The 15468-nt window shown below is 38.4% G+C and overlaps 1 protein-coding gene across 8 annotated transcripts in view; it reads left to right on the forward strand.

The window, feature by feature from the left end:
* CLCN5 (chloride voltage-gated channel 5) overlaps nt 1-15018 on the forward strand; it is a 187379-nt gene extending 172361 nt beyond the window's left edge. For all 8 annotated transcript variants that reach the window (XM_037820997.1, XM_037820996.1, XM_037820999.1 and 5 more), the window contains 6 exons: nt 2186-2266; nt 2476-3018; nt 5226-5412; nt 6321-6719; nt 6895-7111; nt 8297-15018. In XM_037820997.1, the coding sequence (XP_037676925.1) occupies nt 2186-2266; nt 2476-3018; nt 5226-5412; nt 6321-6719; nt 6895-7111; nt 8297-8387 (1518 nt within the window). In that variant the 3' untranslated portion in view covers nt 8388-15018. The remainder of the gene's footprint in view (nt 1-2185; nt 2267-2475; nt 3019-5225; nt 5413-6320; nt 6720-6894; nt 7112-8296) is intronic.
* The last annotated feature ends 450 nt before the right edge of the window (nt 15019-15468 follow it).

The following is a 15468-nucleotide window of genomic DNA, read 5'->3' on the forward strand; positions in this document are numbered from 1 at the left end:
TCATCACCCCCATCCTTTGCCAAAACTTTTATATCACCTCGAACAGAAACTGTACAATTTAAGCATTAACTCCCTATTCCCTACCCCCACCCTGGCCCCTGGTAACCTATATTCTAGTTTTTGTCTCTGAGTTTGCTTATTCCAGTTATTTCATATCATTGAAATCATACAGTATTTATCCTTTTTGTGTCTGCCTTATGTCACGCCATAGGATGTACTTATATGGTTGTTAATGTACATTATTTGGAAGATGAAGAACATTTTTTAATGGTCCAAGTTGTTGGTTATTTTTGTCCTGCTATAATGAAGAATTTTTGAAAATCACGGTTCTTGCTCTACTGTAATTTGAATTACAAAGAAAGCCCATATGGAATGGGTCAAGACCAAGGTCATTTCATTAAAAAGGATTTTTCACAACACTAGAACTTAGAAATCTATTCTGTAAAAAATTTAGCCACAAAGACCCAGAATGCTTAAATTTCAAGTATGGAATAAATTTTGATAGTCCAGGAGGGAAAGTTCCTAGCACCATTAGAAAGGAGAGGAAAGCTAGCAGGAGAGAAATAGGAAAACTTGAGTCAATTGTTTAGCTACCTGTCATATGGTAAAGGGACATAAAGGTTGTATTAAATCGGTAAGCCAGTTAAACGGGAATAAGTACGATAGAAGCTAAAGAGTTTAAAGATCATTTTAATGGGCAAGAGGTTAGTAAAATGTTGATCATTGCTGTGTTTGCATTGGGTGGGAGATGAATTTGAAAGCGTAGTTTGCTGGTTCCTTTCATTCCATAAAATTGGCATTTTTGTTCTAATAGTTCTTTATAAAATGAGATGAAAGTTTGATTTGGCTGTTTCTCTGTACAGATGTCATGTATTTTTCTAATTAGAGTCATGAATACGGGAGTCTTTAATTTACTTATTTTTGCTTATTTAGACTTTACAGTTATATTTTTCCTGTTGTTCTCACCATCAGCAGCAAACTTTTTGTGTCCAACAGCCTTCTTAAAGTGGGAGATGGTTGAAAGTAAAATAGAGATTTGAAAAGGAAGGGTATGGACAGCCAACCTGATTTTTTCTTCTCTTTCATAATTCATCCTAAACACTGAATTCCCTTTCTTGAGTTCCATGTTTGGTGTCCTCATTCTTCTCAAATTAAAGCCATTCTGGCCATGAACTTCTAAGTCTTCTAGCACCATAGATGTCACTCCTTTCTTCTCTTCATTTTCCTCTGGGAGAACCCTTCCTACTTACTTTGCCTAGAACCCTTTTACTTTTCAAAATTTTTAATTTTGTTCAACTTTCTCTTTAAAATATTTCCTTACTACCCCAACTCATATATCTGTCCACAGCAACCAAAATCCAATGAAAGGACTTTATCTTTCTCTTAATTTTAGTTCATTGGCAATTATTAGCATTTGTTATACACATTTTCCATGTATCTGCATGGATACATACAAAGGTCTTAAAATATATTTGTGAGCTCACTTGCACTCTGCATCCACTTCTCTGTCCCTTTATCTCTCACTCTGACCTCTTCTTCCTCTCCCTCTCTTTTCTGGCCCCTTTCCTTGCCACACCTAAATATACGTAGGTCTTCTCTTCCCTTCAAAATCTGTCTTCGACCTTGTTTCTAACTGCCTTCCCATTTCTGTTTCCTTAGGTAACTGGATATGGAGTAGGACACATAGTACAAGAAACCCTAAATACTTATTGTATGAATGTTTCAGAATTTGTAGCTTCTGAATAGCTGTGATATAAATGTATCTTCAGTTTTGTATTCTTAGAATTTTCTTTAAAATCTCATTGAGGAAGTATTCCTTTACCAAAGGCTATGTAAATACATCACTGTGAGTACTTAATTTAGGTAGTGAACAGGTCCACAAACTCACATTCTGTTTAATTGGGAGTATTGGGGATGGGGGCCACAATTTGGAATCAAGTATGTGCCTAAATAAGGCCCTCTTACCTGTTCAAGCATGTGACCCAAGTGTGTTCAAAATTCAGCATCTATATGTAGTGTTTGCTCTCAAAGTAAGTATAAATTGAACTTAATTTTTGGTAAGCTGGAGATGGAGCATGTAAAGATTTTTTTAATGTTTAGTAGTCACTAACATTCCTTTGAAAAATATGGTTGAAGGTAGGAAAGTGGCATTATCCTATTACTAATTTTGAATTTTGGATTGTAGGTCTTGTCGGCTGCAGCAGCAGCTGGTGTATCTGTAGCATTTGGGGCACCTATTGGCGGAGTATTATTCAGCCTAGAAGAGGTAACTGTAGAACATGTGCATGCTTTTGTGTTTGGAATTCAACCCGTATCTATGTACATTGCTCTGCCCAACTCAATGCTTTATCATGGGACTCTGGAAATCTATGGGCAGTTTTCATCCTCAACTCTAATTCCCACAGCACAAACTACCCCCCCAAACAGTTTCTGCATATTGACTGAGTTTACTTTTCTCATCTTCTCTCTGTATAGGTCAGCTACTATTTTCCTCTCAAAACGTTGTGGCGTTCATTCTTTGCTGCCTTGGTGGCAGCATTTACTCTACGCTCCATCAATCCATTTGGCAACAGCCGCCTGGTTCTATTTTATGTGGAGTTTCACACACCATGGCATCTCTTTGAGCTCGCGCCATTCATTCTGCTGGGCATATTTGGCGGTCTGTGGGGAGCTTTGTTCATTCGCACAAATATTGCCTGGTGTCGGAAGCGTAAGACCACCCAGTTGGGCAAATATCCTGTCATAGAGGTACTCGTCGTGACAGCCATCACTGCCATCCTGGCTTTTCCCAATGAATATACCCGTATGAGCACAAGTGAGCTAATTTCTGAGCTATTTAATGACTGTGGCCTTCTGGACTCCTCCAAGCTCTGTGATTATGAGAATCGTTTCAACACAAGCAAGGGAGGTGAACTGCCTGACAGACCTGCCGGCGTGGGAGTCTACAGTGCAATGTGGCAGCTGGCTTTGACGCTCATATTGAAAATTGTCATTACAGTTTTCACCTTTGGCATGAAGGTGTGGAGATTCTTTTGGTACTCAGTGGATGTATGTGTGACTATGGGTTTTGGAGGGCAACACCAAGTTATGCAATCCTGATAGCTATGTGGAGCTTTCAACAGCACAAATATTATTCCTCCACCCCCAATGCCTTTTTACCCCACAAGTTCTCATAACTTCATAGACAATTGTACTTCTACCTCAAAATTTCCAAGCCTACTTTTAGGCCAAATGCAAACCTCAGTGATGAGAATTTAGGTAAAAACATTTTCTCCCTTTCTGTAGAAGATACTTTTGCCCCTCCAAAAGGATGGTGAGGTATTTATTCCAGTGCATTTCATATTAAAACAGTATTTGACCAACACAGTATTTGTTGGTCCTTATTAGGGTAGCTTTTGAGTTTGCCAAAAAACTGAAATATTAGGTTGAACCAAATAAAGTTGCCAGTATTCTACCATTTTGACCACTAAAATAGCAATTTCACGTGAAACAACCTAATATATCTCTAAACAGTTGGTATCAATGTTCAGTTGTCAATAACTGAGTATCTACTTCAGAGGTGATCTGAAATTAGTATTTAAACTATCAAAGGTGAACATCAGACTTGCATGTTTAACTTTCAGTGCCTGTTATCTCTTCCATGTTTCATAAGAAACAAGAGAGGAAAATTCGTTAAGGTATTTTTCTTCTCCCTAGTTTTTAATGTTTTTATTAGAGCAGTTGTAGGTTTACAGAAAAATCATGCAGAAAGTAGAGTTCCCATATCCCCTGACCCCCTACAGTTTTCCCTATTATTAACACTTTGCATTAATGTGGTATATTAGTTAAAATTGATGAAACATTATAATTATATTATTAACTATAGCCCATCATTTACATTAAGGTTCACTCTTTGTGTTGCATGGTTCTATTCTGGTAATATATACAATACATATATGAATCATTTTAGCCACTTTCAAGTATACAATTCAGTGGTGTTAACTATGTTCACAATGCTGTGCTACCATCACAACCATCCACTACCAAAATTTTTCTATCATCCCAAACACAAACTCTGTACCAATTGAGCATTGACTCCTCCCTTCTTAAATTATTGTTTCTTTTCTTTAACACTCCACTATCAAATTACTTCCCTCTATCTTCTAAGGAAACTGAGATTCAAACCAGAAAATAAGAAACAGCAATTCAGTTTAGTTGATCCTGTCATCTCTGAGATGATGTCATCCATTCCCTCAACACAGGTATAGGATGGAAAGCCTGAAAAGTTTTGCAATGCTTCTTGAGTGAAGCTGCACCTTGTGGCTTTATTCTTTGTTTAAAGTGAGTTTGTAGACCATCAGACTTACCCAGATTCAAATGCATTCCAAAATCAAATACAATAATAATCTGATGTTTTGATTGTCCTTGTCACCGTTTCCTTCTCTTAGCACAGAAAATCGAGAATTGAGAATTCACTATTACTGCATCCTAAGAGTCAAGTAAAAAAGCCGGGAGATAGATAAGGGTTCCTTTTGGGATAGCCATGCAACAATAGCCACTATCTCATTTTAAAGTTTTGTTTAGTCTTTATACTGTTATAAAATAAACTGAAACCTCAAGTGCCATCCTTTTTGTGTGAGCAATGTGTTAAGATTTGATACAAGAATGGTTATGAGCATTGCATTTAAATCGCAGTACCAGTATTTACTAAAATTTGACCTTAGGTGAATTACTTAACCTCTCTGAACCTTGGGTTGTTTCCCTGTGGTTTGGGAATAATAATGCTTATCTTCTAGGGCTGTTGTAAAGAACTGATGAAATCTTAAAGGTATGGCATCCAGCACAGACTGTGGTAGATAGTCAATAAAGGGTGGCTGTTGTGGTTGATAAAAGTTCAACATTGGGGGAAATGTTTGAATACATGAGAAACTCCACCTATTTTCCTTTTTCTTTGGGAAAGGCTTAATTTCTGCCTCCAGTTCTCTGTTGGTCTGGAAAGTTCAGGCTCTTGCCTGATGGACCCCAAATCAGGGTAAGCTGCTTTGCAGTTGTACCTACCTGCACATCCCAGAGAACCTCTAGTCCCTTGTAGTGTTGCACAAATCTTTACAGCCACTTACTAGTATAGTGGATAGTTAAGTGGTCATTGGTCTGTTTGCTTTGCAGAGGGTCACTCCTATAGCCCTTACCGTATGCCAAGCCATTACATCATTTCTCACTAACTGTATATTGCTTTCCCTTTGTAGATCCCTTCTGGCCTCTTTATCCCTAGCATGGCTGTTGGTGCTATAGTAGGCCGACTTTTAGGAGTGGGAATGGAACAACTGGCCTATTACCACCATGACTGGGCCGTCTTCAATAGCTGGTGTAGTCAAGGTGCTGATTGTATCACACCTGGCCTTTATGCAATGGTTGGAGCTGCAGCATGCTTAGGTGAGTATGTTTTTGCATTGATTTCAAAGAAGTTGCTACCTGGGTGATATAAAGCAGAGTGATATTAAGCAAAATTAACTGCAGATTTTTAAAATGACTGTCAGTTTCTTGTTCAGTTTGCCAGTTTGGAAGTGCTTTAAGAAAGCGTTCTTCACTATATATTTACATTCCTCTTTGAAAGTAATTCTACTCTCTCATACTGAGGAAGTAATCAGAAATTTGGACAAAGATATTTGTACAAGATTGTTCATCACAGTATTAGTTATAATAGTAAAAAATTGGAATTGACCTAAATGTGCCCAGTCAGGGACTGGTTAAATAAATTATCATACACCCAAATGATGGTTTACTATACAGATATTAAATATGATGTTAATGTGTTTAACATCTTTAAATATGTCAGATAAGTTTCAAAAATGTGGGAAATGTTCCCAGCATAAAGTGGGAGAAAAGCATGGAATTAAACATATGATATGATCACAACAATATAAAAATACACATTTTTTGCATAGAAACTTGAAGAAAATGTTTTCTATGCCATTTCTAGACAGTGAGCTTATGGATAATTATTTTCTTTTATGTACTTTTTAATATTTTCTCAATTTTCCACAATGGGCATATATTACTTTTGTAATTAGGAAAAAAGAAGCAAAAGAAAAAATGAAAAAAAATCAAGAAGGCATGTCATAGTTGTAGTTTAGTAGACATTATTTTTGAAAACTCTGAATCATGTACATTGGAACCTTACTTTAATGCAATTGCTGGTGCCTATGTGGTTATATGTGAGACCCATTATAGCAATGTTTCTAGTAAGTAAACTTTTTCTGGATGGGGCCTGTGTCAGGCTCCTAATTGTAATGAACCCCATACTTTGCCTGCCTTCAGTAACCTGTTTCTGTTCTGTTTAGGTGGAGTGACTAGGATGACTGTTTCTCTCGTTGTCATAATGTTTGAACTAACTGGTGGCTTGGAATATATTGTTCCTCTAATGGCTGCAGCCATGACAAGCAAATGGGTGGCAGATGCTCTTGGGCGGGAGGGCATCTATGATGCCCATATCCGTCTCAATGGATACCCCTTTCTTGAAGCCAAAGAAGAGTTTGCTCATAAGACCTTGGCAATGGATGTGATGAAACCCCGGAGAAATGACCCTTTGTTGACTGTCCTTACTCAGGACAGTATGACTGTGGAGGATGTAGAGACCATAATCAATGAAACCACTTATAGCGGCTTCCCAGTGGTGGTATCCCGGGAGTCCCAAAGACTTGTGGGTTTTGTCCTCCGGAGAGATCTCATTATTTCAATTGGTAAGGATTTCAGAAAGGGGATAATGGAATCTACTATGGAAATAAATAAATATGTGTGAAATTGGGGGAGACATAGGGAAGAGGGTACTGGTTAGGGGCCAGAAGGATAGAACTAGCACTTCTGTTTTCAACTCTTTTTTATTTTTTTATTTTTTTTTTGACATTTTTCAAATAGAAAATGCTCGAAAAAAACAGGATGGGGTTGTGAGCACTTCCATCATTTATTTCACTGAGCATTCTCCTCCAGTGCCACCATACACTCCACCAACCCTGAAGCTTCGGAACATCCTGGATCTCAGCCCCTTCACTGTTACTGACCTCACGCCCATGGAGATTGTAGTAGATATCTTCCGTAAACTGGGGCTGCGTCAATGCCTGGTTACACACAACGGGTGAGAACTCTTTGGAGAAGACAAATTGGATTGTGGGAGAAAAGAGAATGTAGAGAGATAATATAGGGAAGACCCAACTCATATGACCACAAGTAGCAATTATAGGCCTTTTTAAAGCTCAGAGACAAAGATGAATGTGTTTTTTTTTATTGTCATAAGTGAGAGAAGAGGAGTGTGGGAAAGAAAATGTATTGGAGAGATATGCACTGCTAGTAGCACATTATAAATAACTCAGTTCTTCCCCCCCCCCCAAAGGAAAAAGCTATGTTCTTATGAACAAACAGCACTGATATTTATAATGATGTTATATGTATAGCAGCTGGTCCTTTCAATACCATTGTTATTATTATTTGAGGATGAGAAAACCACGTTTCAGTGCAGTTTAATGATTTGCACAAGGGCCCCCAGTTAATAAATAATAGAGGTAAGCTTTGAACAAGTCTTCTGACTCCCAAAGCCTAACCCTGCTCTTTTCATTGGAGGAGGGGGGAGGTTGAGGAGAGGGGTGGATTTTTCTCCAGTCATAGCATGTTAATTCAGTATTTATGTAAGAATTTCACCTTCCTCTAAAATTTCTAAGTGGTGTAATAGATCTCTTGCAGGATTTAAATCAGTTAGGGAACTTTTCCTAAGTGGTTTGTTCAACATTTACTGAATCCCTACTTCATATGAAAAGGATTCCTCTAGATTCTGGGGAGAGACAAAAGTAAGACCTTTCTTCTGTCCTCAAGGAGTATACAGTGTTATAGGGAAGCTAAGCTCACACAAGTGATTATAGTACAATAGCAAATAGGACAAGTGCTACAGAAGAGGCACATGCAAAAAATGCCAATGCTAGGTTGAAGGCACAGTTACTGCTGGCTTATAGGATCAGAGAAAGTGTTCTGGAAGAGGGGCATTTGAACTGGGCTGCAAAGGATAAGTAAGATTCGTATATGTTGAGAAGAGAAAATTGCAGGATCTGAGACCTAGAGGTAGAAATGCTTAGAGCATGTTCAGGGACCAGTGCATTATCCCATTTCCCTGATATATTTAACCTATTCCTGTTTTCTCATCATTCTGTAAGTGCAGTTAGTGTTGAAAAACAAAGTTGAAAAGGACTGGGGAGGAAAAGTATGACCTTTGGAATGTTATTTTAACTGCAGATTTGATTTTGTTTTGTTGTATTGTGTTTTTGTCTTTTAGACGACTGCTTGGAATCATTACCAAAAAGGATGTGTTAAAGCATATAGCACAGATGGCCAATCAAGATCCTGATTCCATTCTCTTCAACTAGAACCAAAGTATTGTGCTGGATATAAAACTGGAAGGACATTGCAGACCATGGATATATTTTGTTAACTGGGTACCCAAAACACATTTCCCATATTTGGATGGTGAAGTTATGTTAGTGTGTTGTCTCTTTCCTACAGGTTAACCAGTTGTACTACATAATCCCTGGAAATTAATCTTTTCTTTAGGAGAAAATACAGTTAGGCTTCTATGATATTGCATTAGGAAGACTTCATGAAAGAGTAAAGACGATTGCTATGGTTTAATTCTACTTCTATTTTTTTTTAAGAATTTTTTTAATTTAAAAGATAATTGTCAGCCAATATGCAATCACTGAAAACTATGCAAGAAAAATCCCAACCATCCTGACCTATATAGCCTTCAGGAAACTCATGAATAAGTCACTTTTTGGGGCTCTGTCATTGGTGGAAGATGAAGTGCAAACTAAGGGGCTTTACTTTCCCAACCACAGAAAGGAAAGCCAGAAGGAAAGTAGTATTGATATTTTCCAGACTGTGAAGATTCAGTTTAAATGTTATCTTGTTCCTGTTACAATATTTAGCATTATTAGTTTGTTTGTGTATATGTTTATTTTAATTTCTGATTATAAGACAATGCTGCTTTGGTTAATCTCCTCTAAAGAAATTTAGAGAGGTTGACTTTTATAGGCTTGCTTGTTCCTGGTACTCTTTTGAAGTGCACAAAGATAAATTATAGAGCTTTCTCCTTGTCTGCAAAAAGGGTAACTTTCCAGATGGTATTTGTTTGCCAGTAGACAAGGAGTTTGCCATGAACTTGTTAGTAGCAAGGAATGATTTCTTTCTAGCTTCCTTGAAATGAATAATTAGTAAAGTTTCTAAGCAAAATCAATGACTAGGAATTTCACATTTTTGTGAAGTCCCAACTAGTCCTCTTACCCAGATGCGACCTCCATTGAATGATGGTGCTTTAGGCTTCTGGAATATGTAAGAATACTAAAGGGAACCAAGTCTATACTGCATACGGGTAAACCAGGGAAGATCCAGAGCTGCATCTGCATTCTCATGCATTCCTTTGTAAAGACCACCAGTACTAAAATAACTGGGCACTCATGTCTCCTCCAAGCATTAAGTATGTACAACAGGCCAGTGTTGTCCCCGTGAGCATGAATTAGGCTTGTGTTACTTTCAAATATATTCAAGGTGTCAGAACAGGATAGGCAGCTGTGACTCCCTTGGGGCTCATAATTCTAAATAAAATGCAGAGCCAACCCAAGACCCAGGGATGTAGACAAGGCCTGGTGACACCAAAGGTGCTTGTATCTAATTGAAAAGGTGCCTGTCTTAATTTCCTACCACCTTTACTGCAGTAAAAAACACCACACTAAAGGGACATGTGGTGAGAGTACAGAGCCACCACCATCATTCCTACCACTATTTTATTTTCTATAGTTTTACCCACGTACAATTATTCCCCCTCTATTCTTTTCCCCTTTCCACTCCTCAGTACTGAATCCTTTCTTTGGGATTGAGGACTGTGCCTGGTTAATCATTGAGATTACCAATAATAACTCCTAGGGGCTAGTTAAATTGTAAACCAAGAGTCAGCGACCTTATAGCATGTGGACCACAGGTGACACACAGCTGTTTTCTTTGCCATGTGACCCAGCTGCTGTTGCCAAGCCTCCATTTCCTCCTCACTAGATACTCACAGCAGTGAGACTATTGCCAGGGGCAAGAGTTCATCCTTTATCATTTTACAAGTCTGTTTCTGGCACTTCCCCCCATCCGTCCAGCCCAGAATCAGTAGTCACTCAGCCTATTCCCCCTATCTCCCTGACCCCCCGGCCACCTCAGCATTTTAAAAGTTGCTGATCCCCGATACTAGGAAATTTACCCCTGGTTCTAATCGTTCCAAAATCTGAAATTCTTTGGTTACACAGACTGGGTAGCCAAAGCTTATTTTGATTTTTATCTTTACAGTATCAAGGCAATCTTAAGAGTTTCTCCTTCCATGTAAAAAATACTTTAGTATTTTTATGAAAAGGAAAAAAAAACCTTAGGGTATGTTGCATCACAGTCATGGCTCAGTAACTTTATATTGTTTGTTCTGTCCATACCACCGAATTCCCTCACTTGAAATTTTGACAATTTGCCTGGCTACCCTTGTATTCCCTGTATATTGTGTAGAAATCAAAGTTCTTATCTGTATGTTTCTGGTTCGTTCATATCCTTTCTTATTAACCATACTTCCCCACTAAAGTTTTCAAAACAGGAAATGTTGGTATTTCTGGTCTTCAAGAACAATGAAAGGTTTGGTTATATTTCATAGTGCAGCAGGGGTATGGAGGGCATCTAAGTTTCCCTTGTGTTTCTTCTAGGTTCTGTTCTTTATTTTAGACAGATGAGCCAGTGTTAAGGTGCTACTTCAGAGAATATATTCAAGAAATTGGATAACACTGTGCCAAGGTATACTTTTTAGATGCTAAGCACCCAACAGCCCTCCAGAGAATGACAATATCTCTTTGATACCTCACTCCTGATAAATCTCATTCATTAACCTCAGTTTCTCAGGAATCCTTGCAGCTCATATGCTACAAGTAGCTTTAGTGTGTGGTGTCTGTTATATGTTCAAACCTATAGTTTGGCTCAGTGGTTGGCTAATGGTGGCTAGAGCTCTCTGCTATACAGCTGGCTCAGTACCATAATAAAAGAGTTTCTTGTCTTGAGGTAAAGAAAAATGTTCTTTCTGCCATTGCCAATTAAGCAATTGAATATACTTAACCAACAAATAAAATCAGGATAGGGAAGTCTGTCAGTAGCATCAAATGGCCACATACCTCAATAGCAAAAGACAACATAATATGTGATTTACAAATTAATATGAGTTGAGACTAGTCTATTTTGGTACTAAAAAAGAAAATTGCCTGGCACAAGAGGGGAAGGATTTACACTAGAATGCCATTAAGTGCTTCAACAGAATTGGGAGTTTCTAAGGAAAAATATCTGGTAGATATCCAGCCATGAAAGGAATGAGAGTCTATAGATTTGTAAAAGTCTTAACTGCTATTTCTTATATCCTCGGATCATCAACTTAAAAAATTAAAGAAACCAACACAGTTAATGTTTGATTAATTATACAATTGGAGAGAAGAAGCAGAAGACTGATAATGCAAAATAATGGCTGCTTTAAAGATCATTTCTATTTGGATGTTTTGTCAGAGATGTGTGTTTAGACACTATTCTCTTTCCCTGGTCCCAGCTTCTTTCAGGCTCAGCCCAGCTGTGGAGTAGGAATGGTGTAATCCACACAATAGATATCCTCTGGTGGATAATCTGATATTGACAATAATTTGAATTTGCCAGTTGGCAGAGCAAACGATTAATTTGCTGATTGAACTGCAAAGCAAGTCAATTGTTCTGGCATCAAAGGCTGAATCTGAACCCTTTATAGGAAGAGCAGAGCACAGTATAAATTTCTCTAGTGGGTCATCAATTCTTTTAGGACATGAGAATGATAAAATAACGGGAACTTAATGTGATCTAAGGCTGCAACATAGTTCAGGACCAAGGATTTATGAGCCCATGCAGGTATGGAGAGAGCAAATATATGTTTTAAAAAATGTAAAGTACAAGAGAGTCCATTATGGAAAATAACCATTGCTGTATGTTTTAATAAGTATTTAAATCACCTGCTATGATTGGGTCTTTTGTTTTGTTTTTTAATAAATCACAAAAGGCTCAATTTTTGAAGTAAGTTTTTAATAATGATCATGAAAACAATGTTGAGAATTTGAAATGGCCAGTGTGATTTATATTGCCAAAGTACTTACTGGTGATTGATCTGCACTATATTGGAAGGAACCTGTTTACCCACTAGAACCAAATGTGGACCACCCATCAATCAGTTCAGAGAAAGCAGGCAAGCATTTTTCATGGTGGTGCATAGAATGTTGAAATCTTGACAAACCTGAGAAAAATCAAAAATTTAGAAAGTAAATGAGATGTATAACAGTGAATTCTTTTTTAAAAAAAAAAATAGACATCTACATAATGTGGTCTGAACTTGTGTTCACCTCTGGGATTAACTGGGCTCCCTTTGGAGAAGGAATTGAAAGTTATGGCAGTGAAAAAGCCCTGGTAAGAAAATATGTGAGTTTGTATGGGTTGGTGGGAGGAGGCCATTCCCTGCCTGGCCATCCTGGCATTTGTAAACTGCTTAATCATGTGTCTCCAAGGGAGATAAAAATCAAGTACCCCCCAGAGACCAGGCTTTACAAGCCAAGAAGCAGCCCAAAGCAGTGTGTGGCTTGAGGATAGTCTCCTTTTATGGAGAGGGCTGACCTAAGACATTTGCTGTTGAAGGAGTGCAGCCTCTGTTGCCATTGCCTAAATGATAAGCTTTAGATGGATTGTCTTTAATTTTGATAGCAAAATATTTTTAAATTGATTATATTTTTAGCCTCCCTAGTATGTACTTACTGAACATCAAAAAGAAAAAGGCAGGGGTTTCTCATGTCAGAACTCAAGGAGCTAGTTGTGTTAAATTTGAAGTTAAATCAGTATAGTGGACCTCTGTTGGTCACTGAACCTTGCTCTGCTACAATTTTGGTTGTTTGCTCCAAGGAGAGAAGTTCTTGGAATGGTGAATGTTAGCAACTTCAGTTATGCGCCAAACTTTTGCTGGCCACATTCTCATTTCTAAACATCTGGATCTGGGCAAAGTTTTGAAGTGTTATAGGGAACAAAATTGATTTTCCACTGTGTAGTCTGATTTTGCCAAATCACCTGAGAAAAAAGGAAAGTATATGATTTGCAGAATTTGAGATTCTTGGAAAGGATCTATCCAGGTCACCTGGCCCAATCCTGGAGTCATAAATTCCTACCTCTTAAGTTCCTGCCAAAGGGTCTTCAGGCTCTGTGTGTACACACTCATTGAATGAATGCCTTGCCTAAAGTTTGGCCTTTTAGGTAGAGAGATCATATGATGATTTTTAAATGTGAGGCTTTAAAAATGATTTCTGCCTCTGCGCACACACACCGCCTCCTCTCTCCTGTTTCAGGAATCCAAATTCCTCTCAGTTATTACCAGCATACTGTTTTGGATGTGGATCTTGGGAGAGGGGGAGGATTGTTCTGGGAATAGAGAATGGAAGATACTTCTGAGTTGAAGGGGCCCATGGGGCTTTGCTCCATCTTAGGGGCTAAAGCCAATGGCAGTTGTCAGGGGGTATTGAGGGCCTTATTTAGCATCTCAAGGAAGACACATAAAGTATTCATTAATAAACCTTATCTACTAGTCCAAATCTGTTGAAATTCAGAGGCAGTCTAGGAGTTGATGAGTGGAATGCCATCTGGCAAAATGGGGACAAGAAGGTGACCTGAGATCATTTTATCAGGGTGGTAGTTTTCAGGCTTATTTTCATATTGAGTGTACCTCAAAATATATGGTCCCTCAAGAGTGCTCATTTCTCCTCCATTTCACTTTGCCTCTCTTCCCGCTTCTTGCTCTCTCATTGCCCTGCCTTTTTAGTACTCATTTTTAAAAAATAGGTATTTGCTTTTTTATTATGTATTTGGTCCTTTGAGACTGTGTAATAATCAAGAATTAATTTCATTCTGGATAGAAGTTATGTGTTTAACATTTTGTTCTCTTAAACTGTCTTTTGAAGCTATGCTGCTAATCAGGTACAGGCCAGAAAGGAGTTGGGCCTGACAGCACCCTGGTCGTGTCACTTAAGGATGACATTAATGTCATGATGGTGACTCTTCATTTGACCAAGGTCAGCCTCTTCCTCTTACCTCTGTCTGGTCAGTGCTGGCCATGGGAAAATATCACCTCTTGGGTGAGTCAGTGAGGCCAGGAGGGGCCAGGTTTCAGTCCATGGGGCACCATTTGAATATCTCTTTAATAAACTTATTTGCAGGGCCAGCTCAAATTGCAATAGCCAAAGAAAACCTGTCTGACTCGACATTTTAGTTCCTGAGAGTGGGTAAAAGTTCACCTAAAGCTAATATATAGACATCAGCAATAACTGAGCTTCCGGAAGCTAGTTTCAACCAAAGCTAGTATAGCCTGAATTTCCACAGGAAGCTTGGTGCTGAGCTGTTCAGAGCAATTATTTGAGTGTTGCCAACTCTTTAGCCATGCTTTCTTAACTTTATTCTGACTTTTAGAGATGTTGGTCCTTGTTCATAGGCACAGCCTGAACCAAAGCTGTGGCTCACTGCTCACTTCATTCTGCTCCCTGGTCATGTATAGCAACACAGTTTAAAAATGAAAACATGAACTGGGGAGTTAGGAAATCTGGTTGCTATTCCCTATCCTTCTACTAACTAGCCTTGAGATCTCAACTGCTCTGTGCCTCAGTGTTCCCATCTGCAACATGGGGATAATGCTAATTGCCCTACCTACCTCACAGGGTTGTTGTGAGGGTAAACTGAGACAATAAATGGAAAGTACTTTGACAAGTAAGTACTATGCAAATTGTAAGAAATGGAAACAATCATTTTAAAGGCAATGGAATGGACATTGGCAGAGGGTTAATGGAATCGTCCAGCCCTTTCTCTGTGTGGTGTAAACCCAGGTTGCCATTGCTTTATACATTTCCACTTAGCACAGATTTGTAATTATGCATGTAATAAATAAAGCACAGCCTTATTCAGTCTGGTTTCTGGTGTGTTTCTGAAGACCCTAAACTTTGTAGCCATTGATTTCTGATCATAAAAGTATAGGCGGCAGGAGGGAATGGGAGGTTAATGTAAAAGGCAACTTCAAACCCCTACTAGCAAGCTCGCTTCTTTGAAAGATTCATTAAATACTTAGTTATTTTTACATTTGCAGATTCAGTAATACCTTTTACCATAAAGAGGCAAATGAGGGGCAGCCTGCGATTTCTGAGATTCCAGATACCTATATACCTCATTCATTATGGCTCCTTAAATGTTCCTGTCTCATACATTGGTGATACTTTCCTGATGACATGAGAATTAACTAGTAACTGTATTGTCTCCCTTTCCCTCTCCCTCTCTTAATTTTTAATGAGTATAAGATCATGGGCTTTGACAGACATCTTGGCTACAGTTACTTCTTACAAGAAGTATTTA

This window comes from Choloepus didactylus, chromosome X, assembly GCF_015220235.1.
Source record: "Choloepus didactylus isolate mChoDid1 chromosome X, mChoDid1.pri, whole genome shotgun sequence".
In the NCBI taxonomy this organism is placed as follows: Eukaryota; Metazoa; Chordata; class Mammalia; order Pilosa; family Megalonychidae; genus Choloepus; species Choloepus didactylus.